Below are 26270 nucleotides of genomic sequence, written 5' to 3' on the forward strand. Positions count from 1 at the left end.
AGAGCAGGCGTTGAAAGAAATACTAACCCATCTGCATATTATGCCGAGTACGCTGGACATAAATTACACATGGATCAAAATGAAAAACTTACAGAATTTGGAGTCACAGAGGTTTTGGCAAGCGATGGGTTTAGTGGAAAAATTACCGCATATGCTCTTATGCCTTTCAAGAACAATCTCTTAATATACGATAATGTATACAAATCAACATGCTTAAAGTATGGTTTGTTTGATCAAATACGAGTGGATTTTGGGAAAGAGTTTTATCTTTGTTTGTACCACCAGACTCAAGCTGGCAGCCACTTTCATCGGCCAATCAAGATAGCAGCCACTTTTTTTAAGCAGCCAATTTTGACGATATGTCTAAAAACCAAAAAACTGCATGAGACTCAAACGTTAAAAAAATAGCTAAATCTTAGTTAAATGCAATCTAACAGCGGAAATCGACAATTTCACGATTTCTGCTAATTTCTAAAGCATTTCATTTCGTTTTAAATATGTATGTAAGCGGTCTGTCCTTTATTTGACATTCGATAATTGATATTCTGCTAGCCGTCGGTTCAATATTTAAATTTAGTTGAAAATCACTATAAAGCCTGAGGGAAAAGATAACATTTTTATAACCCCTTCAAGCTGTCATAAATTTTCGTTGTCCTCGAATATAAACCCTGATACAAGTTCTATATTTGTCTTTATGTTATATAGATTTTTATCAATAAAACATTACAGAGGATTCACCAAAGATGTAATTTAATATATAAAATATGAAACAAAATCCAATTACTCCAGAAACATATAGAAATATACATAGAAATACTTATGGAAAGCCAAAAAAGAAAAGAAATTAATAGTGAACACCTACCAGAGACTGCTTAAATGACGGTGACCACCCTAAGACGACTTTGGACCTCTGTGGTGGCCAGACGGGCCCGGATCCCGGAAAAAATATTTAACTGGGGAATAGCTTGGGTCAATACCTTTAAAATGAGCTAGGTCCGGTTCGGAACTTTGCCGTTGGTATATGCCGAAAAGTATCGAATGTATGCATATGGTTAATACGGAAAATTACGTTAAGGGGAACCTTTGAACCTCTGTGGTGGCCAGACGGGCCCGGATCCCAGAAAAATATTTAAGTGGCAAATAGCTTGATAAAATACCTTTGAAATGAGCTAGGTTTGGTTCGGAACTTTGCCGTAGGGATATGTCGAGGAGTACCGAATGTGTGGTTGATATGGAAAATACGTAAATGGGCAACTCTGAACCTCTGTGGTGGCCAGACGGGCCCGGATCCCAGAAAAATATTTAAGTGGCAAATAGCTTGAATAAATACCTTTGAAATGAGCTAGGTCCGGTTCGGAACTTTGCCGTAGGGATATGTCGAGGAGTACCGAATGTGTGGTTGATATGGAAAATACGTAAATGGGCAACTCTGAACCTCTGTGGTGGCCAGACGGGCCCGGATCCCAGAAAAATATTTAAGTGGCAAATAGCTTGGATCAATACCTTTGAAGAGAGCTAGGTCCGGTTCGGAACTTTGCCGTAGGGATATGTCGAGGAGTACCGAATGTGTGGTAGATATGGAAAATACGTAAATTGGCAACTTTGAACCTCTGTGGTGGCCAGACGGGCCCGGATCCCGGAAAAATATTTAACTGGGGAATAGCTTGGGTCAATACCTTTAAAATGAGCTAGGTCCGGTTCGGAACTTTGCCGTTGGTATATGCCGAAAAGTATCGAATGTATGCATATGGTTAATACGGAAAATTACGTTAAGGGGCACCTTTGAACCTCTGTGGTGGCCAGACGGGCCCGGATCCCAGAAAAATATTTAAGTGGCAAATAGCTTGAATCAATACCTTTGAAATGAGCTAGGTCCGGTTCGGAACTTTGCCGTAGGAATATGTCGAGGAGTACCGAATGTGTGGTTGATATGGAAAATACGTAAATGGGCAACTCTGAACCTCTGTGGTGGCCAGACGGGCCCGGATCCCAGAAAAATATTTAAGTGGCAAATAGCTTGGATCAATACCTTTGAAGAGAGCTAGGTCCGGTTCGGAACTTTGCCGTAGGGATATGTCGAGGAGTACCGAATGTGTGGTAGATATGGAAAATACGTAAATTGGCAACTTTGAACCTCTGTGGTGGCCAGACGGGCCCGGATCCCGGAAAAATATTTAACTGGGGAATAGCTTGGGTCAATACCTTTAAAATGAGCTAGGTCCGGTTCGGAACTTTGCCGTTGGTATATGCCGAAAAGTATCGAATGTATGCATATGGTTAATACGGAAAATTACGTTAAGGGGAACCTTTGAACCTCTGTGGTGGCCAGACGGGCCCGGATCCCAGAAAAATATTTAAGTGGCAAATAGCTTGAATCAATACCTTTGAAATGAGCTAGGTTCGGTTCGGAACTTTGCCGTAGGGATATGTCGAGGAGTACCGAATGTGTGGTTGATATGGAAAATACGTAAATGGGCAACTCTGAACCTCTGTGGTGGCCAGACGGGCCCGGATCCCAGAAAAATATTTAAGTGGCAAATAGCTTGAATAAATACCTTTGAAATGAGCTAGGTCCGGTTCGGAACTTTGCCGTAGGAATATGTCGAGGAGTACCGAATGTGTGGTTGATATGGAAAATACGTAAATGGGCAACTCTGAACCTCTGTGGTGGCCAGACGGGCCCGGATCCCAGAAAAATATTTAAGTGGCAAATAGCTTGAATAAATACCTTTGAAATGAGCTAGGTCCGGTTCGGAACTTTGCCGTAGGAATATGTCGAGGAGTACCGAATGTGTGGTTGATATGGAAAATACGTAAATGGGCAACTCTGAACCTCTGTGGTGGCCAGACGGGCCCGGATCCCAGAAAAATATTTAAGTGGCAAATAGCTTGGATCAATACCTTTGAAGAGAGCTAGGTCCGGTTCGGAACTTTGACGTAGGGATATGTCGAGGAGTACCGAATGTGTGGTAGATATGGAAAATACGTAAATTGGCAACTTTGAACCTCTGTGGTGGCCAGACGGGCCCGGATCCCGGAAAAATATTTAACTGGGGAATAGCTTGGGTCAATACCTTTAAAATGAGCTAGGTCCGGTTCGGAACTTTGCCGTTGGTATATGCCGAAAAGTATCGAATGTATGCATATGGTTAATACGGAAAATTACGTTAAGGGGCACCTTTGAACCTCTGTGGTGGCCAGACGGGCCCGGATCCCAGAAAAATATTTAAGTGGCAAATAGCTTGAATCAATACCTTTGAAATGAGCTAGGTCCGGTTCGGAACTTTGCCGTAGGAATATGTCGAGGAGTACCGAATGTGTGGTTGATATGGAAAATACGTAAATGGGCAACTCTGAACCTCTGTGGTGGCCAGACGGGCCCGGATCCCAGAAAAATATTTAAGTGGCAAATAGCTTGAATAAATACCTTTGAAATGAGCTAGGTCCGGTTCGGAACTTTGCCGTAGGGATATGTCGAGGAGTACCGAATGTGTGGTTGATATGGAAAATACGTAAATGGGCAACTCTGAACCTCTGTGGTGGCCAGACGGGCCCGGATCCCAGAAAAATATTTAAGTGGCAAATAGCTTGGATCAATACCTTTGAAGAGAGCTAGGTCCGGTTCGGAACTTTGCCGTAGGGATATGTCGAGGAGTACCGAATGTGTGGTAGATATGGAAAATACGTAAATTGGCAACTTTGAACCTCTGTGGTGGCCAGACGGGCCCGGATCCCGGAAAAATATTTAACTGGGGAATAGCTTGGGTCAATACCTTTAAAATGAGCTAGGTCCGGTTCGGAACTTTGCCGTTGGTATATGCCGAAAAGTATCGAATGTATGCATATGGTTAATACGGAAAATTACGTTAAGGGGCACCTTTGAACCTCTGTGGTGGCCAGACGGGCCCGGATCCCAGAAAAATATTTAAGTGGCAAATAGCTTGAATCAATACCTTTGAAATGAGCTAGGTCCGGTTCGGAACTTTGCCGTAGGAATATGTCGAGGAGTACCGAATGTGTGGTTGATATGGAAAATACGTAAATGGGCAACTCTGAACCTCTGTGGTGGCCAGACGGGCCCGGATCCCAGAAAAATATTTAAGTGGCAAATAGCTTGGATCAATACCTTTGAAGAGAGCTAGGTCCGGTTCGGAACTTTGCCGTAGGGATATGTCGAGGAGTACCGAATGTGTGGTAGATATGGAAAATACGTAAATTGGCAACTTTGAACCTCTGTGGTGGCCAGACGGGCCCGGATCCCGGAAAAATATTTAACTGGGGAATAGCTTGGGTCAATACCTTTAAAATGAGCTAGGTCCGGTTCGGAACTTTGCCGTTGGTATATGCCGAAAAGTATCGAATGTATGCATATGGTTAATACGGAAAATTACGTTAAGGGGCACCTTTGAACCTCTGTGGTGGCCAGACGGGCCCGGATCCCAGAAAAATATTTAAGTGGCAAATAGCTTGAATCAATACCTTTGAAATGAGCTAGGTCCGGTTCGGAACTTTGCCGTAGGAATATGTCGAGGAGTACCGAATGTGTGGTTGATATGGAAAATACGTAAATGGGCAACTCTGAACCTCTGTGGTGGCCAGACGGGCCCGGATCCCAGAAAAATATTTAAGTGGCAAATAGCTTGGATCAATACCTTTGAAGAGAGCTAGGTCCGGTTCGGAACTTTGCCGTAGGGATATGTCGAGGAGTACCGAATGTGTGGTAGATATGGAAAATACGTAAATTGGCAACTTTGAACCTCTGTGGTGGCCAGACGGGCCCGGATCCCGGAAAAATATTTAACTGGGGAATAGCTTGGGTCAATACCTTTAAAATGAGCTAGGTCCGGTTCGGAACTTTGCCGTTGGTATATGCCAAAAAGTATCGAATGTATGCATATGGTTAATACGGAAAATTACGTTAAGGGGCACCTTTGAACCTCTGTGGTCGCCAGACGGGCCCGGATCCCAGAAAAATATTTAAGTGGCAAATAGCTTGAATCAATACCTTTGAAATGAGCTAGGTTCGGTTCGGAACTTTGCCGTAGGGATATGTCGAGGAGTACCGAATGTGTGGTTGATATGGAAAATACGTAAATGGGCAACTCTGAACCTCTGTGGTGGCCAGACGGGCCCGGATCCCAGAAAAATATTTAAGTGGCAAATAGCTTGAATCAATACCTTTGAAATGAGCTAGGTCCGGTTCGGAACTTTGCCGTAGGAATATGTCGAGGAGTAGCGAATGTGTGGTTGATATGGAAAATACGTAAATGGGCAACTCTGAACCTCTGTGGTGGCCAGACGGGCCCGGATCCCAGAAAAATATTTAAGTGGCAAATAGCTTGGATCAATACCTTTGAAGAGAGCTAGGTCCGGTTCGGAACTTTGCCGTAGGGATATGTCGAGGAGTACCGAATGTGTGGTAGATATGGAAAATACGTAAATTGGCAACTTTGAACCTCTGTGGTGGCCAGACGGGCCCGGATCCCGGAAAAATATTTAACTGGGGAATAGATTGGGTCAATACCTTTAAAATGAGCTAGGTCCGGTTCGGAACTTTGCCGTTGGTATATGCCGAAAAGTATCGAATGTATGCATATGGTTAATACGGAAAATTACGTTAAGGGGCACCTTTGAACCTCTGTGGTGGCCAGACGGGCCCGGATCCCAGAAAAATATTTAAGTGGCAAATAGCTTGAATCAATACCTTTGAAATGAGCTAGGTTCGGTTCGGAACTTTGCCGTAGGGATATGTCGAGGAGTACCGAATGTGTGGTTGATATGGAAAATACGTAAATGGGCAACTCTGAACCTCTGTGGTGGCCAGACGGGCCCGGATCCCAGAAAAATATTTAAGTGGCAAATAGCTTGAATCAATACCTTTGAAATGAGCTAGGTCCGGTTCGGAACTTTGCCGTAGGAATATGTCGAGGAGTACCGAATGTGTGGTTGATATGGAAAATACGTAAATGGGCAACTCTGAACCTCTGTGGTGGCCAGACGGGCCCGGATCCCAGAAAAATATTTAAGTGGCAAATAGCTTGGATCAATACCTTTGAAGAGAGCTAGGTCCGGTTCGGAACTTTGCCGTAGGGATATGTCGAGGAGTACCGAATGTGTGGTAGATATGGAAAATACGTAAATTGGCAACTTTGAACCTCTGTGGTGGCCAGACGGGCCCGGATCCCGGAAAAATATTTAACTGGGGAATAGCTTGGGTCAATACCTTTAAAATGAGCTAGGTCCGGTTCGGAACTTTGCCGTTGGTATATGCCGAAAAGTATCGAATGTATGCATATGGTTAATACGGAAAATTACGTTAAGGGGCACCTTTGAACCTCTGTGGTGGCCAGACGGGCCCGGATCCCAGAAAATTATTTAAGTGGCAAATAGCTTGAATCAATACCTTTGAAATGAGCTAGGTTCGGTTCGGAACTTTGCCGTAGGGATATGTCGAGGAGTACCGAATGTGTGATTGATATGGAAAATACGTAAATGGGCAACTCTGAACCTCTGTGGTGGCCAGACGGGCCCGGATCCCAGAAAAATATTTAAGTGGCAAATAGCTTGAATCAATACCTTTGAAATGAGCTAGGTCCGGTTCGGAACTTTGCCGTAGGAATATGTCGAGGAGTACCGAATGTGTGGTTGATATGGAAAATACGTAAATGGGCAACTCTGAACCTCTGTGGTGGCCAGACGGGCCCGGATCCCAGAAAAATATTTAAGTGGCAAATAGCTTGGATCAATACCTTTGAAGAGAGCTAGGTCCGGTTCGGAACTTTGCCGTAGGGATATGTCGAGGAGTACCGAATGTGTGGTAGATATGGAAAATACGTAAATTGGCAACTTTGAACCTCTGTTTTACCAACTGTACTAGAAGCACCTTCGATGCCTACTTTAAGTTGTCTTCTGAAGTTTTACGAATCAAATGTATGTTAAGCACTTCGACTTGCCTTAAAAATGAATTAACAAATGGTTCAATAAACACTGTAGTTTTTTTCTACCATCTTTCATCTTAATAACTGGTTTCTTAGCTATGTCTTGTTGCAGTCCTTGTTCCTTTATCTTGATCTATATATAAGGTATACCACGTTTCTTTGCTTTTAGTATTAATTCATTTTTAGTGAACACTTCTGTATGGGGTAACACTTGATGCGTTTTGTCTTCAATAAGCTTAACCAACACGTCTTCTGGGTTTATACTATATCCTTTTAACCCCAAATCCTTTGCCATTCGATGTAATTAGTTTTCCGTTATTTGTAAATGACCCGTTGGTATTGTCTTTATAAACCTAGCGCAACCTCTTCATTATGTATAGCATGTATATTAACTGGCAATCTAGGCGTACCCGGTATGTTTTTGTTTGTTAATGCCATTGTTTATTTAATACTTACACACATATGTCTTTTATGATTATTTTTTTTTTTTCAATTTTACACCCCTAACCACCACTTGTAATTTTTTTAATCTAATGTTTAGATGTGAAAAGAAAAATAAGGACACGTACTACTACGCGGTTTTCTGTCTAATAAGGGTATAGGCAGTCGTACTTCTGATGAACGGTCCTTCCAACGTTCTTGTTTCGTAATACAACCCACTACAAGCCCACACCTTACTTGTTACCCGTTTTATTGACTTCAAGATTAGTAGGTAAGTATCACAAATTATTTCATCCCCACTTGTAGTGTCAATAATTTGGTTCACCTCACTTGTTGGCAGGTCCTTCCATTTTTGTTTTTCTTTTGTGTCAAAGGTATTCAGATCAATGAAATAATATTGATTATAAGATGCCTTCATAATCCTAAATATTCCTATATTCTGGGTTTTTTTTCAATTTAAAAAACACCACCCGTACTCCTATTCAAATTCTAACCCTAACACCCCTTACCCTAACACACCTTACTCTAAAACCTTAAACGTCTTAATGAGCAGTTTTAAATCAGACTACTTTAACTTTTACACCATGATGCTTATTTACCTGTATAATGTTACGTCATAACTTTTACTTACTAATATGACGTCACTTTTTTCACTGTCACCTTCCTACTTTCACGTTCACTGTTAATTACTAAAATTGAAAGTGTTGCAGCATTCTCTATTCTACACCACTGGTATGAACCCAGGCTATTCACTACTTTTTTTATATAATTCAGAGGCATCTGCATTACAGTGGTTCCGAAATTCATATAACGTATTTAACTTACAAACCACATATTCGGAACATCTTAGCATATCCTTACGGCAAAGTTCCGATTTAATATTTTTCTGGGATCATGGCAATCCTGACCACAATTGGGGTTAAAAGTTGTGCCTTAACATATTTTCATAATAATCATGTCAGAAAATACACAATTACAAACATTATGCTATGGTAACGTTGTTACCATAACACTATAGTGCGTGACGTTATTGTATTATTTATTAGCTATCATGACGATTAAACGTATATAGAACAAACAACGCATTTATTTTTCAACATTTATGGTGCCGTGACGGACGTTAAAGGCAATACGTGTCGGCAACAGAGCAGCATTGACGAAGCTATGGATCAAATTCGAGAAGCTGAAAGAGAATCCTGAAAACGTCAAAATGGAGGAATTCAAAGCCAAAGAGTATGCCGTAACCCAGAAAAAGAAGATTATTCATGATTTAAACGAGAAGATGAAAGAAATCCAACACGAGGATCACATTGAACAAGAAATTACAGACTCGGATGAGTATATGTTTGATTTAGACAGTAAACTAAAGCAAATACGAAAACTTAAGCAAACAATCAAATCCCCCAACAATAATTCTAATTTAAAAGAAAGTAAACAATGAACGCTAACACTGAATGCTATATACCTACATCAAACGCTATTTATAAAAACACATCAGCCGTTTACATGCTAAACACTAGAAAACGAATTCCATCGGAGGAAAATCCTACCGGAAATCAATCAAGCAACTTTATTGGTCCGATTTTACAATCATACAATACTCAGGAAGATTGTTCGTATATACAACCACCAGCCCAACTACCAAATGTATTTAGTAATGTAAATCATAGATTATTTTAATTAGATAAGCCACATTTTGACGGGTATGTTTTGCAGTTGAGCACATTTTGGGACTTTTACGAATGTACCATACACTAAAATAGCCTTACACCAATACAGAAATTTAGTTATCTGAAAGCCCAGCTTATAAGAACCGCCGCCAAACAATAGCAGGATTTGCGCTTACGCACACCAATTATGAGACAGCCGTTTGTTTGCTAAGAGAGAGATTTGGAAACTCACACAATTTTGTAATGCTTACATGAAATCACTCATGAGCTGACCCGCACTGACAAATGATGCATTTAGCTTGAGATCTTACGGAGACAAACTTGAATCATATGTGCGAGGATTAGAGTCACTTTGTCAAACACCTGAGATGTATGGTTCGCTTTAGTTTTGGACAAGTTACCGATTGACATGAGAAAATCTATTGCAAGAAAACGCGGGAGATATAACTTGATATTGAAAAATCTACGAATAGCAATAACTAAAGAGATTGAAATACTTAAAGCTGGCGAAGGAGTCATGAATTCAGACATATTGTACGCCACTGCACTCTTTTATGGGTACGCAATCACATTCATACAAGAGCGAATTCAAAGACACACGTAAGATGGTAAATACACATACATGTATATTTTGTTTAGCTGAGCACTATCCGGCGGACTGCCATGAAGTAACAGACGTAAACATAAGAAATCAAATTGTAAAACAGAAACAGTTATGCTTTAACTGTAAAGGGTCACACTAAGTAGCCGCATGCCACTCTACTGAACGATGCAAAAAGTGTAACGGAATACATCATACTAGCATATGTAAAGGAAAAGAGGTAATTCCAGGTATGACACCGCAGCCTACAATACAATAGTCAGCAATCAACATAGCTGAAACACCAAACGAGACTACAGTAATGTATCCATCACATCAGAGTCACGAAATTCTCCCGAAAACAACAACTGCACCAGTTGTAAATAACGACCAAGAACTAGAAAGTAACATCTTATTTGACGAGGGAGCACAGCCTTCTTCAATTTTATAACTCAGAAATTAACTGATAAATTAGAAATAAATCCTACAGAAAAAGTAAGCATTCATCCGTCTGTGATTTGAAATTTATCCCAGAAGGTTCGCAACTTAGACACTGCAACAATACAGTTACAGACCGACACAGGAGAAAAAGTCCACATCGACACACTCATTGTTCCAGAGATTGCCGTTCCGATTTAAAACAAGATTTCACAGACTACAAGGAACTTTCCACATTTAAACTTAAGTACAGAACGTTTCGAAATTGACTTACTCATAGGCACCGACTACTACTGGTAAATTATCGAGGACAGAGTTATAAGAGGAAAATGACCAATCGTTGTACAGTCAAAGTTCGGATGTGTGTTATCAGGACTAATCAATAGAAACATCAACCATCCGACAACATCTATAGCTCTGGTAAACGTCATTGAAGACAAGAACGCAGCGAAAAAGGAAAGTCCACGGCAAAGTTGCTATGGAAACATGACCGTTCAGATGATATACCTTCAGGCACGACCGTTGCCAAAAGAAGACCAGAAGACACATCACAATGGCTCGTACAAAGTAGATCGCACATGAACCCACTTAAGGAAAATTTCAAAGAAAGTAACTTGCTACCTAGACGAACGAACACACCCTCAACTGGTAGAGTCAAGAACCCAAATAGATACAATAAAGGAACTTACAACGCATAAAGAAAATTACAGCTGAGTGATGCTCCAGTAGGCGGCAGAAGAAAAGTACATGAATGGACTATGAGATAAACTTTAGTTGTGATCAGTTAAGGTTAAGGAACTAGATTATTTTATTTGAGATGGACATAAATTTAAATTTCTTTTATCTATATTGTGAACTTACATTTTCTTACAATTTTTCGTTACATAGTTCGGAAAACACGCAAGGTACAAACATTATGCTATGGTAACGTTGTAACTATAACGCTATAGTAAGTGATGTTATTGTATTATTCATTACCTATCACTTCATTTAAACGTATATAGAAAACACAACGCATTTATTGAGATTCTTCAACAATCTTACATTCGGAAGTCCTAAGAATATCTTTACGGTAATTTTCGAACCTTTCCAAGCTCATTTCGAAGGTATTGACCTAAGCTATTCCTTACTTAAATCTTTTTCTGGGATCCGGGCCCGTTTGGCCACCACAGAGGTTCAAAGGTACCCCTTAACGCAATTTTCCGTATTAACCATATGCATACATTCGGTACTTTTCGGCATACACCAACGGCAAAGTTCCGCACCGGACCTAGCTCATTTCAAAGGTATTGACCCAAGCTATTCCCCACTTAAATATTTTTCTGGGATCCGGGCCCGTCTGGCCACCACAGAGGTTCAAAGTTGCCAATTTACGTATTTTCCATATTAACCACACATTCGGTACTCCTCGACATATCCCTACGGCAAAGTTCCAAACCGGACCTAGCTCATTTTAAAGGTATTGACCCAAGCTATTCCCCACTTAAATATTTTTCTGGGATCCGGGCCCGTCTGGCCGCCCCAGAGGTTCAAAGGTGCCCCTTAACGTAATTTTCCGTATTAACCATATGCATACATTCGGTACTTTTCGGCATATACCAACGGCAAAGTTCCGAACCGAACCTAGCTCATTTTAAAGGTATTGACCCAAGCTATTCCCCACTTAAATATTTTTCTGGGATCCGGGCCCGTCTGGCCACCACAGAGGTCCAAAGTCGTCTTAGGGTGGTCACCTTCATTTAAGCAGTCTCTGGTAGGTGTTCAATATTAATTTCTTTTCTTTTTTGGCTTTCCATAAGTATTTCTATGTATATTTCTATATGTTTCTGGAGTAATTGGATTTTGTTTCATATTTTATATATTAAATTACATCTTTGGTGAATCTTCTGTTATGTTTTATTGATAAAAATCTATATAACGTAAAGACAAATATATAACTTGTATCAGGGTTTATATTCGAGGACAACGAAATGTATGACAGCTTGAAGGGGTCATAGAATGGTATATTTTCCCTCAGGCTTTATAGTGATTTTCAACTAAATTTAAATATTGAACCGACGGCTAGCAGTCGGTTGGATATTGAATATCAATTATCGAATGTCAAATAAAGGACAGACCGCTTACATACATATTTAAAACGGAATGAAATGCTTTAGAAATTAGCAGAAACCGTGAAATTGTCGATTTCCGCTGTTAGATTGCATTTAACTAAGATTTAGCGATTTTTGGAACGTTTGAGCCTCACGCAGTTTTTTGGTTTTTAGACATATCGTCAAAATTGGCTGCTGGAAAAAAGTGGCTGCTATCTTGATTGGCCGATAAAAGTGGCTGCCAGCTTGAGTCTGTTGTTTGTACCACCAGGAAAATGTAAAGCAATACAGGACAAATACTAACAAACCAGAATATATTCAAACGATGTCTCGACAAAATCATGCCGCAGAAAGAAAATGGGTTGAAGTAAATTCAAGAATCAATTATCCTTTAAAGTGTGTTTTGAGGAAAATGTCAGACGATTTTGAGATTGATATGAATGATCCAGTTACCAAGTTTTGTGTTTCAAAACTAACAATGGAGTGTTGTAATATAGGCGTTCAACAGTTGATTCCTTCGTGGAATGCACATTCAATACCAGGTAAAGGCATACCAGACAGATTGTTTGCATCAAATTTACACACACAAAGATTGCCATGTACTTTTTTTCCGCCTTCCGAAGAAGTGGCCGCGCAGTATATGCAAGATGGAGGCATACTTACTATGCCAGGACCATGCGGGATTGACCCTTTAGAGTGTGACCAAGCTCTTAAAGAAAGAAGAGATGTTTTGTTTAGTAAGTTTTCCCAGATATAAATCCAATAATGTTTTGTATAGTCAATGGAAATCCTTTATATTTTAAGGACGCACTAATTACATACATAAATATTACTTTAGCCTTATCGAATTGACATGAAACAGTGGAATTCTGATATAATCAGTTAATTTTTATTAAAACATTATACATATACATGTGTATGTTGCTCTAAATTAATTTTGGTGTTATTAATTGAATATATAGAAATAATGTCCTGGTATTGTCATGTTTAAAAAAAAAATTGTCGCCTGCCTTTAAACTCAATTTCACAGGCTATTCATGATGTCCAGTTTCGAGATTTTTATGTATTTATATACCGTAACTCTAAGCAATATGTATTTGGTGTATGGAATAAATCAAACAGGCAAAACATTTCAGAGAATGCACACTCATTTTCTTGTACATATGTTTTATGTCAACAACAGAAACATGTACTAGTATATAAAGCAATACAATACTCAGATATTATAGTGAAGTGTTATACTAATAAAAGCCATACATAAATGTGCTTTTACACCACAGATTTTGGTTTCCTTGTAGAGTACGCACAACAACACGTTCAAGTTCGCCATATTTTTTTATGTGCCTGCCACAATTTCAGGAGAGTGAACCTCAGTTGTTCATGTCTGTCATATTTTCCCCTTAAAATGGTTTGTTATCAATTATGATGTTAGTTTTCACAACTTTTGTCTTAACATGTTTCATTCTTGGCCATGTTATAGCGTACTATACAGATTATTTGTTCTCCATTGTTGAAGGCCATACTGATTCCTATAACTGATGGCATCCATATCATTTGAACTTTGGTGAATAGTTGTCATTGATAATCATGTCGAATCTCCTAATTGTTATTTTATTATTTACGTAATTTTTTTTCTTTCATTTAGATAGGTTTATTTCAAAGTAGAGTATTTTCTTCACACATACGGACGACAACATCGCCGGTGTTTTTTTTTTTTTTTTTATTATAGAATCTGCATGAATTATCCCTATTTCAACTGGCGTGACTGGTACGTAATTTAATTAGTCGCTTAGCATCATAAGGGTTATATTGGGAATAATTTAAACAAGAGTGGACATGCTGAATTGTCTTGCCTTCTTTAATTATCACTGATATTATGTTAATAGTCATAAACATAAAGCTTTATTACAACTGTTAAATAAAGTTAACATTAACTAAGAAAACTAAAAATTTATCAATTAAAGATAAAAATTAGGTCAAGGTCAGATGACACCTGCCAGCTACACATGTGCACTTGACAATCATCCAATACACCAAATAAAGTAGACCTATTGCATACAGTATAAGAAAAACAGAGCAAAACACAAAAACTAAACTTTAACCATTAAACCATGAAAATGAGGTCAAGGTCAGATGACACCTGCCACTTGGACATGCACACCTTACAATCATTCCATACGCCGAATTTACCACTCCTATTGCTTATGGTATCTGAGATACTGACTTGACCACCAACACTTAACCTTGTTCACTGATTCATGAAATGAAGTCGAAGTCACGTGAAAACTGTCTGAAGGGCATGAGGACCTTGCAAGATACGCACATACCAAATAAAGTTATCCTATTACTTATAATAAGATAGAATTTAACATAACAAAAGTCTTAACTTTTTCCAAGTAGTCACTGAACCATGAAAAAGAGGTCAAGGACATTTGACTGACGGAAATTTCGTAATATTATGCATCTATATTCAAAGTATGAAGCATTCAGGTCCTTCACCTTAAAAAAAAATACAGCTTTTAAGGAGTTAGCCTGCGCCGCCGCCGGATCACACTTCCTGTGTCGATCTTTCTGGTCGCAGACTCCACAAAAATTTTTCCGGTTTAGTCCACTTTATTTACTTCTGTTTTCCTTAAATTTAATTTTTCTTCTTTTCTTCCGTAAATAAACAATGTACAAATTGATTTGGTTGTGTGTGGGTGCACTAGTCTGACAAGTAATAAATGCAGAGAAACCAATTTCGATAAACGAGTTTGACTTGAAGGACAACGCGATAACCTGATATCTACGTCTTACCTGCATGTATATCAGAGTGGCATGATGCAATTTTATTTATTTATTGGGGGGGGGGGAGTGGAGAATATGAATTACAAAACTCAGAAACTTCAGTTCTCCAAGTCATGCAACTTCCCGTCCTTATGTAACATTACAACAGCTTCGGCTTATTGTGTTTACAACTGTTAGCCTAAACAATTTCCCTTCGTTCATCTTCAAAGTATTGATTCTTGATATAGGATGAGTTACATCGATGAATCATCAAAAAGTAAAATTTCTAGAAAAATTCCTAAAAAAATGCAGTTATGTTCAACACAACTAGATTTACATTATGTTCAAAATGTACTACAGATTCATATATAATTCAAACCAAAAACAAGTTCAACTACAAGCGTCTGTTCAATGATGATAACCCCGCCATATTTTCAAAATAACGTCTATGAAAAGAACCTTTTCCTCATTTTGAGTATCTATTGGTGAAAATCAGTTTGACCTAAATTTTGCTTTGATTAATTTGATTGGTATTCAGACCAAACTGCCGGGATTCTCTTAATGTAGATAGTATAATGATGCCTATGTAGTATAATGCTGAGATAGCACAATCAACAACATCCAGGTCACTGTTACTCTTAAATATTTTTCTTCGACAAATGTATTTTGGAGAAAGTGACTCGGACTATAACCTATCTGTATTATAGTGGCAAAGTTGTATTGTCAATCACAAACTTCAACAAGACTACGTATTTACTTCGTTAGTTTAGATTCATTAATAATTATGAAACAGATGAATAAACAGCTGCGCCATGAGCGCATGATACGCCCGACGTCTTGTGTGGAAGTTTTATGCAATAATCATAAATAGTTTCTGAGGAAGTTTTAAGCAATAACCATTTATTGTTTTTGAGACACGGCGGGACATGTGAAACCCCCCACCCTGTTTTTTTTTTTTTAACAAATATCACTAAAATAAAATTTTGAATCAAACCAAAAAGTATACAGATCTTTAAATTAGTATAACAAAGAAGTGTGTACAGTTTCAAGCAATAACCATAAATTGTTTTTGAGATACGGCGCGACATGTAAAAATAAAAACCCTCCCCTTTTTTACAAAATACTCAATAACTCAAAAATAAAATTTTGAGTCATCACCAAAAAGTATACAGATCTTTAGGTTAATATAACAAAGAAGTGTGTAAAGTTTTTAGCAATAATCATAAATCGTTTTTGAGATCCAGCACGACATGTAAAAAAACCCTCCCCCTTTTTTACAAAATACTCAATAACTCAAAAATGAAATTTTGAATCATCACCAAAAAGTATACAGATCTTTAGATTAATATAACAAAGAAGTGTGTAAAGTTTTAAGCAATAATCATAAATCGTTTTTGAGATACGGCACGACATGTAAATAACCCCTCCCCCTTTTTTACAAAATACTCAATAACTCAAAAATGAAATTTTGAATCATCACCAAAAAGTATACAGATCTTTAGATTAATATAACAAAGAAGTGTGTAAAGTTTTAAGCAATAATCATAAATCGTTTTTGAGATACAGCGCGACATGTAAAAAAACCCTCCCCCTTTTTTACAAAATACTCAAAAACTCAAAAATGAAATTTTGAATCATCACCAAAAAGTATACAGATATTAAGATTAATATAACTAAGAAGTGTGTAAAGTTTTAAGCAATAATCAAGAAACGCTTTTGAGATACGGTGCGACATGTGAAAAAAAAACACACCCCTGTTTTAGTTACAAAGTGCCGTAACTCAAAAAGTTTAAATCTTATTTTCACCAAAAAGTATACAGATCATTTGACCATCATAAGAAACAACTATATTAAGTTTCATGAAATTTGGATAAGTCGTTCTCAAGTTACAGTGCGACATGTTTACGCCGGACAGACGGACGGACACCGGACATTTGTATACCATAATACGTCCCGTCAAATCAAAATTTTGACGGGCGTTAAAAAAAGGACAAAAGGACATCTGATGTTGACATATTCAAGCTCACATGGCTTCGTAAGAAATTAAGTCCCATGCTTTGTTCTGGAAAACCACACTTCAAATTTCAATTGTTAATTGCAGTATTGGAAAATCTAATATTACAATTAAACATTTCCAGACCGGAACTAATATCAACTACAGGGTTCCGTACGGCCTTCAACAATAAGCAAAGCCCCATGTTTAAATCTTCAGTTTTACTTTATTAACTAATTATTCAAACCTTAACACAAGTTCAACTCTGTGAAATTCTAGCAGTCATACAAAACTTTTACATGTTTTCAAAACAAAGTACTGTCATAAAAATGATCATCTGAAATCCCTTCAGCTTAACTACATTTCAATATACTAAAAATTTAATAGCATGAACCAAGAAAGATCAGAAATATCAAGACAATCACCCCTTAAAAGTCACAGTTTAAAAAAGATGATTTAAACTGATTGGAACTTATCCAAAACCATCTGGAAGCCTTTAAGTTCAACTATTTTATTAACAACACTCTCGTTTTTACACAAAATGCAAAACTCATTTTCGGCAATGCATTTCTGAACGCAAGCTCCGCACCCTAGCACTTGTCCGCAACAGGCGACAACAATGATAGTACTTTCAGGTATTTCAGTGCAGACTTTACACCTCAAGGTTTCCCTTAAAGCTGAGGTCACGTAATTCTCAATCTTCACATCGCTGACCCTTTCATCCAAGCTTTCGAGTTTTCTAGTGGTATTTGCAAGGCATGTCTTTATTTGAGTGATAGAGTCCAAAATTTCTTCTGTTTGATCACCAATTGTGTCTTTTATGTTATCTCTCATATTTTGAACCTCTATCTTTGTGTTTACTTCTAAACTTTCCAAAAGATCTTCTATCTTAAGACGATTTTCGACTTCTAAATTCTCATCTCGAACATTTGACCTACAATAAACATTTTTTGTATTGCTACGAGTTACAATTTAGGACAAAAATCAGCAAAGACCCATCGAAACAACATCTGATACACAAATTTAATAATACTTTTAGATATTTGGACGATATTTTGGCTCTCAATAATGATGACTTCAATATGACTGTATACTATCCGGGTATGGGAATTTATCGCTGCAGTGAAAACCTGTTGGTGACATTCTGTTGTTGTCTGCTCTATGGTCGGGTTGTTGTCTCTTTGACACATTCCCCATTTCCATTCTCAATTTTAATGTTTAAAATGTTAAATGTTTAATGTTTAAAACACATATAATCGCGCGAGAATAAGCTTCAAATCAATCAAAAGACAAAACCCAACGTATAAAAGTGACATCAGATCTTTCTTCCTTTTTATAAATACACAACACTAGGATTTTCATATACATGTATGGTCTTCATGAAATCTAAACCATGAAAACAAAGGGATGATATGACGGCCGGTAAAAAAATGTGTTGCTTGGGTGATGGATCTGAAAATCAAATTCATATACATAGTATGATGTATTCGTTAAACGGATTTCCCTTGAAAATGTCTTCTAAAATGCCATTGTGTCCTATTAAGTGTGTAAAGAACAAAAGATTGTATTTTTTTCAGTAGCCAAAAACTGGACTCATAATATCCTGCTATTTTATGAAATGAGGCAAAACTTTAATTACCTGTGTTTACTACATTTTTTCGCTTGTAATAAGCCTCTTACCTTTTCCTCTTGCTCTTATGAACAAGTCTCGGAAGCTCTGACGTCTTTACAGCATGAATCTTTCTATTAGGGGTTCTCCAGAACTCCAGTACTACAATTATAACAAATGAAAACTGTATAAAGTGCTTTCATTACTGAAAATGCATGTTTTATTTTGAATAATCATGTCAGATGAGATAACGCAGTTAATATATATATATATATATATACCAGATGCTTTATATGTAGCGGGCATTTACTACACCATTTTTATATTTACTGGGACCCGACGTTTCTAGAATTGGTTACTCTGTGAAGTTTGTTATATAACATAAGAATCTATTTCAGTGCAAAAAAAAAATCAAATTAAAATGAGCAAACTAGAGCTATTGCAACAGAGTTGGAATAGATACTTTACAAGGATAGTTATGGCGTAAATGACGACTGAAGAGAGGCGGTTGTAATTAGTCCAATGTTGTGAGAGCATTTGAAGTTTTAATGCTTTCATCTGTTTGGCACACACGAGATTGTCTGGTATTCCATTCGATTCGGAAATTGTTCTTACAAAGAAAGACTGTTTGTAATGATCGAATTTGCTATGTGAAATTTTGAAACACATGCTGTTTTGTTGAAATAAATCAAAAATGTTTGGTGTTTTGTAGTCATTTAATTGTTTAGATTTTATCCATTGCTTCCTCTTATCCTCTTATCCGTTAGAAGTCCGTCCGTTGAGTGTACTTTTTATCCGTCGACGTCCGTTCTGTCCGGTGGAAATCCTGAAGCATGTTCAAAACTTTGAACGGACGTCCAACGGACTTCTACCGGACGTTTAACAGATAAAAAGGATGTTGAACGAATGAGATACGGACTTCTACCGGACATAAAATAGATAAAACGGATGTAAAACGGATAAATGCCAAATAAAAATTTGGCGTTAGAAATGCAAATTTTTGGTATGTCCGTTTTTTTAAGGTTCATGAATTCTTATTATTCTTAATCGATCTTAGAGTAAGAACAAGTCTTCACAATCAAGAAGCTACTATTCAGGCTAGACACTGACCTTTCGCGGCATTTTGAAGAACAAACCAAAACCACTTTCACAGAAATATTTTGAATATTTTTGCGATTAACATGTATCATTATTGTCGCCTTTAATTTTTTCGTATATTAAGTTCATCCGTTTTATCCTGCACGCTTCCGTTAGGTGTCCGTTTTCTGAGGCACTCGTCCGTTAGATGTACGACCGGCATCCGTTGTCCCGAATGATTCCGTTTCTCGTATAAAATTGAGAATGGAAATGAGGAATGTGTCAAAGAGACAACAACCCGACCAAAAAAAAAAAACAACAGCAGAAGGTCACCAACAGGTCTTCAATGTAGCGATAAATTCCCGCACCCGGAGGCGTCCTTCAGCTGGCCCTTAAATAAATATATACTAGTTCAGTGATAATGAACGCCATAATAATTTCCAAATTGTACACAAGAAACTAAAATTAAAATAATACAAGACTAACAAAGGCCAGAGGCTCCTGACTTGGGACAGGCGCAAAAATGCGGCGGGGTTAAACATGTTTGTGAGATCTCGTATGTTCATATCCGGTGTGTGTCCGTTATGCATAAGTTACGAGTCCGTTTAATTCGTTCAGTACATTAACGGACTACAAACGGATAATAAATTTGTCAACGGACAACTTTTATTTTCATCCGTTGTACGTCTGTTTGTGCTATCCGGTAAGATGTGACCGGGGATTTAGTAAAACCTAAGTACATGGACAGCATAACGTTCACGCACGAGTAACGGTCAAACATTAGTTCTTTAATCATTTGCCTAACATGTGGTAAATGTTATGTAGTGTTTCGGTTACACCCTCGCCAGTTCTACCAGACATCATAAGCTATCAACTAGTACTTCAATCTTAGAAATGGCGTGCTTTACGCTGCATCTGCAAATAAGGCTATACCGCGGAGTACATGTTTTTAAATGAACTGGGTTTTTTAATTAAGAATTGAATGCTCTTTTTTGTAAATTTATTGGGGTGTAAAAGCGTTGACCGAAGTACATTTTGTATGAAGCGCGGTCAACGCTTTTACAACCCTATAAAGTTACAAAAAAAGCATACAATACTTATAATTACATTTTTACCTATATGATCATGAAAACACGCCTTTTATCAAGTTTTTATTTCATTTACCTGACTGTGCACTTTATTGTGGGACCTCGTGTAATCATGAATGAAAAGTTGCATTGTGTAATGCAATTGATAAAGGAATATCACGAGATTGCTAGTTAGCCAATCAGAATAACGTATTATAATGAAACATACATCTAATGTAATTATTTGACCTTAAATATTGATTGATTGTTTTGATGTTTAACGTCCAATCGCAAATAATGCATGCATTATCAGGTCATGATCAAGCCAGATATAGAATCACTAAATAAAAGACAAAATAAAAAAACCTACGGAAATTGGATGTGAAGTTAACGAATGAATTTCAAACATAGGTCCAAAGGGAATGCTAAACGATTTTAAATAAATTTAAAATACCTCTTGTTTCCTGGCTGTCTGTAATCTCTATCCCCTTGGAATCACATATTGTGAAAGTTTCTTCTGTATTAAGGATTTCTTGTATTGATTGGTTAATATCTTTGACTCCCATGTTTTCCAAAATGTTAACAAGCACTGAAGCTGGAAAACAAAGGAAATAGCAAAGTAGACAATCTTGAATAAACAAGAGGCGTACGAGGGGTCACTCGATTCGTCTGAAAATTTCAGTAATTATAGAAATTGACCAACTGATTACTTTCACTTCATGTCAGATATGCTGTAAAAGTTTTAGTTTTGAAATATAAGCCAAAAAACTGCATTTGACTCCTATGTTCTATTTTTAACCAAGGCGGCCATGTTTGCTGATGGATCAAAACTAGATACCATAAGGAACAGTTAGTTAAGTTTGAAGGTATATACCCCAGCAGTTTAAGAGGAGACGAATTTTTAAATAGGTTACGACGGCAGATGCTAAGTGATGCCATAAGCTCACATGGGCCTGCAGCCCCGGTGAGATTTAAACTGACGATAAAGCAAAAACAGAAATTATTATCTTAATTATTCATCTATAATGTTAATGATTCTAAAGCGAAAAGGGGGTCATGTCCGTCTTATATTGAAATTTTCCAGTGGATTTAAAATGACAAATGTCGAATATAAAAAAGTTCTCCAAAGAAAAATACTTCTTGTGGATAATAACCTTCATGAGCAATACATTTCTAGAAAACGTCCAAAAGACATACACTCGAATTAATGAAAGAAAGATTCATCTTGATACACATAACCTTTTTCATTAATCTGAAGAATCCTAGAAATCACCTGCCTTCCTCTTACTTGGTATAGACACTTTTTTTGAAAAATGGTGCATTTTACCTGGTTCTATATGCATCTTAACTTAACCTCTCACTTTTAGTTTAATCGCATAAACTTGACATTTTGATACTTACTGTACACTTTGAGCTCCCCATCAGTAAGATCCACAACCAGTATTTATTTGCGTAGGGTTTTTGTCCTACGTGTATTTACAGGATGCTGGAAAGCTGTTTGTGGCCTACATGCAAATGAAGAAGAGGGTCCAGCTTGGCCAGATCCAGCAGACCACATGGAGGGTAAACGGGAAGTTCCAAAATTTTGGAACTCAGTTGCCATAAGTGGTATGCCATACTCGGCAAAAGAGCCCTTGTCCCGCATGCTGTTAACAGGAAACATTTCCTGATTCGGAAAAAAAGGTTTCTCGGCTCATATCATCCTCCAAGTGAAGACCATCTGGTTTAACCTGAAGATATACATGTTTTAAATTTTACTTTTCGCTCAAGTCCAGAACTTTTTTTTTGAAAGATCAGACGAGAACACTAACCACTAAACCTAAAGATTTCATATTTTATAGCGGAATTTCCGCAAAATTATACAATATTGGCATTGTTTTAGGAAGAATAAACGCGAATTTTGATAAATGGTTTTTGAATAAAAATTTTCCACCAACATGGACGAAACACACAGTACCGTATACTCTATTTTTCAGAGGTAGCGAAAAGGGATATTTGGGATAAAGATTTCATATAATTATTTAGAAAGCATTCTCGAATATTACCGTATTATTCAGATCATTTAGATTTAGTAACATGTGCATGTACTGCATAGGCCAAGGTGTGTAACGGAAACTTTTGCTTGCATGTTCAAAAGCTACAAATCAATCAGTGGGGTTACAATGAGGAGATGAACACATTATTCACATTTCCCTACACTTCTTTCCCCGCTATATTTTGCATGTGCCCTTAGCATAACCCTTTCCAAAACTGAACAATGTTATTGCCCTTTCCCACTGCCGGCATTGTCATAAATTAGGCAGCAACCATTTCAGTTTCGGTGGGGGGGGGGGGGGGGGGCTATGGCTAAGGTTTCCAGTTGTGGAAGAAAAAAAAATTGTTTTACCCTCAGCTGCCACTATATGTAATGCTTAATTGAAAGAAAAAAATTGTTTTCGACTCGTCGTGAAAAATAGATTGTGTGTCCGGAAAAAAAACATAGCACCCCCCCCCTCTTTTCCTCCGAAAATCAAATGGTTGCTGCCTTCATTCACTATCCTTATGTGGAGAACTTGGTTTTGATCAATTATCATTTGAATGAAGTAATTTAAAAGTGGGAATGATTTTTTTATTTTTATTTCTGATTCTAAATCGTGTGATTGTCATACCCCCCTTTTGAAAGCAATTAAAAATTACACAAGAAACAATAATCACCTGGAAAATGGCTGAGATTCTCGGTGTATTCAAGTCATTGTCAGTAATGTTCAGGCGCTTTGTATCTTTATGCAGGATGAAGCTTTTGTTCTGTGATTCCGCCATGCTTTCACTGCCTGAGATTGTTAAGCGGGCGTAACAAATAATAGCCCGCGAAATAGTTTCAAACGCGCTTATGATTCAGATGGTCTATTTTCACCCGTTCTTATTTTACATTTTTAATCAAAAATCTAAAATTTCAAATTTTCAAAAATCGAAAATATCAAAACGGTTTGTTCAGTTTAGTATTTTAAACTTTTGCGTAAAAATCTAAATTTTCAAATTTTCAAACGAAGTTTAGAATTTTAGAATTTTGAATATTTGACTAAAGTTTCAAAATTTCAAATTTTTTTTTTTTTTTTAGAATTTTGATAATTTTGATAATTTGAAACTTTGAGTAAAAATCGAAAAATGTAAAATTTGAAAACTTTTTAATATTTTGAATTGATAAGTGTTACACGGACCGTACAAAGTTCACAGTAGTGCATTAACCGTTTAGAAGTTTTGTATTTTGTTCAAGAAGGAAGTCCATCTTCTCAGAGTCCTTTTCATATTTCCAAAAATTCAAAAATTTAAAAATAAATCTAACTCCATTCTATTTATCATATTTTTTCTTTATTTTTAAGTATTTCTTTGATGAAAAAGAAATATATTACAAATAAACAAGGTATTATACCTGAACAGTGTACCAAATATGTTATGCTTTAAACAAAAATACAGGTAAATCTTAGGTGAAATTCTAATTAACTTTGATTGTTATAAAAACAAATTATTTATCAAAACATCTATTGTTATTTGCAAGTGGGAATAGAAGGAATAGTATTTTTAAAAAGTTGGAATAGGAGGAAGACACCTGCCATGTAATAATCTGATAATATATCCACTTAGTCAGATTGGAGCCGGTGATTATGTCCAAACAGTAATGGCGCCAAATTCATCAACAGTCAACCCGGTGATTACAAAACCACTGTGAGTGCAATAGCAGAAGTTTACAATACATCAAATTCTGCCCCTACACCTACTCATACACCTAGAAAACGACGTTTGTCCGAGTCCGATGAGACAGCAAGTGAAAAGAAGAAAATGAAAATTCAGGGCACCCCAGTAGCCTTATCTGACACTGTCGCGTTCAACGCTCTTGCAAACATGATAACAAATTTGACCGAAAGCATGAATAATCTTGGTAGTCGACTAGAGAAAAGAATCAGTCAAATAGAAGGAAATGTAGAAAAACGTCTCACAGTCAAATTTAATACGGTTATTAATGTTAGAGTGAAAGGCGAAGTTGCCAAATTGAAAGCAGAAATAACGACTGAAGTAAGTGAATATAAAGACAAAGTTGAAAGATAGGCGAAGATACTCCGGGAATAATAAACGTGGTAGAGGCAGAGGAGGTGCCGGCAAACCACGTAACGGACAGGTGAAATGTGGGTTTTGGAACATAAACGGCTGGAGTAAAAATCCGAACAGTGACAAAAATAGTTTATTTGCTTCGTGCTTAACGAATCGAGGTCTGCATATAATTGGTCTTGCGGAAACCCATCTTGTAGGAGAAAATATTATAAATATTGATGGTTATAAATGGTACGGAAATAACCGAAAACTAATCCACGTACGTGCTCGAGTGGGATATGGTGGCGTAGGACTATTAGTCAAAAACGATATTTATTCACAGTTCAATGTAGTGAAAGTGGACGCAACAACAGACGGAATTTTATTGGTACAATTTTCGGAAATTAACAACTAAGATAATTGCTTTTTTGTGTGTGTGGTTTATCTACCGCCCGAACACTCTGCACGTTCGGTCAACATCCATGATTTCTTTGATACGCTAATGTCCAACATATATACAATTCAAAATGGTAATCCGTTTTATTTATGCGGTGATTGGAATAGTCGAGTATCCGACATGGAAGATTATATACAAGGAATTGACTTTTTACCAGAGCGCAATGTTGTACATTTTACACCTAATAGTTACGGCGACTTGTTTTGTGGATTTTTTAGCAATATAAATTGTTGTATTTTAAATGGCCGAAATTTTATCAACAATGACTTTACGTCTGTGTCAACCAGAGAGTCATCGGTCGTTGACTATTGCGTAGTACCTTATGAGAAGCTGTCATTTTTTCAAAACTTTGAAGTCATTCGAGCAAGAACATTAATTGAAGAAAACGGAGCCGTAGCCTCTTATGATCCGAAACATATACCGGACCATTCTTTGTTATGCTGGACATTTGTCACACCTGGTTATGATGTTAAACAAACCGTGCCCGAACAATTGACAGATAACGGTAGTATAAGATCAGTTAAATACGACACACGGAGTATTCCGAATGATTGGATGTCCGACAGTGAAACAATTTCAAAACTTACCACATTTATTACTGAATTAGAGGAATTCGAAATAAACCAGTTAAATTTAGACAACAAATATGAAGATTTTGTTAAAATTGTACAAACTGAAATGGATCTAAAGCTAAATAAATGTAAAACTTATATATATGATGGCAAAAGTAACAAAAGAAGACGTATGAAAAAATCTTGGTGGAACGAAAACTTAACACTACTTTTGAACGATGTATGTAAAGCCGAACGTGCATGGCACAAGAGTCATAGCGGATGCAAGAAGGATTTGCGCCATATATTTGTGCAAAAACGGAAATTGTTCGACAAAAGCAGTCAGAAAGCTAAACGTCGGTTTTGGTACCGCAGTCAGGAACAACTTCTAGATGACCAACAACGGGATCCTCGAGAGTTCTGGAAGAAGATTGGTAAAGTTGGAAACGAACGACAGAAATCTATACCAATTGAAGTGACACTAGACCATGGTACAACTAGTACAGATACAAGCACTATGTTAAATAA

At 37.3% G+C, this 26270-nt stretch overlaps 1 protein-coding gene across 1 annotated transcript; it reads right to left on the bottom strand.

Annotated features, from left to right (window-relative positions):
* Positions 1-17091: 17091 nt before the first annotated feature.
* Positions 17092-22449, bottom strand: LOC143054408 (uncharacterized). Its single transcript, XM_076227421.1, has 4 exons — positions 22071-22449; positions 21124-21264; positions 18597-18687; positions 17092-17850 (listed from the first exon to the last, which is right to left on the bottom strand). Exons 2-4 carry the CDS (start codon positions 21233-21235, stop codon positions 17373-17375), a joined length of 681 nt encoding a protein of 226 aa, XP_076083536.1. The 5' UTR covers positions 21236-21264; positions 22071-22449; the 3' UTR covers positions 17092-17372.
* Positions 22450-26270: the final 3821 nt, after the last annotated feature.

This window comes from Mytilus galloprovincialis, chromosome 12 (assembly GCF_965363235.1).
Source record: "Mytilus galloprovincialis chromosome 12, xbMytGall1.hap1.1, whole genome shotgun sequence".
NCBI classification, from domain to species: Eukaryota; Metazoa; Mollusca; class Bivalvia; order Mytilida; family Mytilidae; genus Mytilus; species Mytilus galloprovincialis.

What these genes read in the sequence shown, in the direction of transcription:
- LOC143054408 (XM_076227421.1), bottom strand. Translation starts at nt 21,235, where the DNA reads ATGGGAGTCAAAGATATTAACCAATCAATACAAGAAATCCTTAATACA. An exon ending in AGACAGCCAGGAAACAAGAG is followed by an intron (nt 18,688 to 21,123) that starts GTATTTTAAATT and finishes TTATAATTGTAG; the next exon opens with TACTGGAGTTCTGGAGAACC. An exon ending in CATAAGAGCAAGAGGAAAAG is followed by an intron (nt 17,851 to 18,596) that starts GTAAGAGGCTTA and finishes TGTTTATTGTAG; the next exon opens with GTCAAATGTTCGAGATGAGA.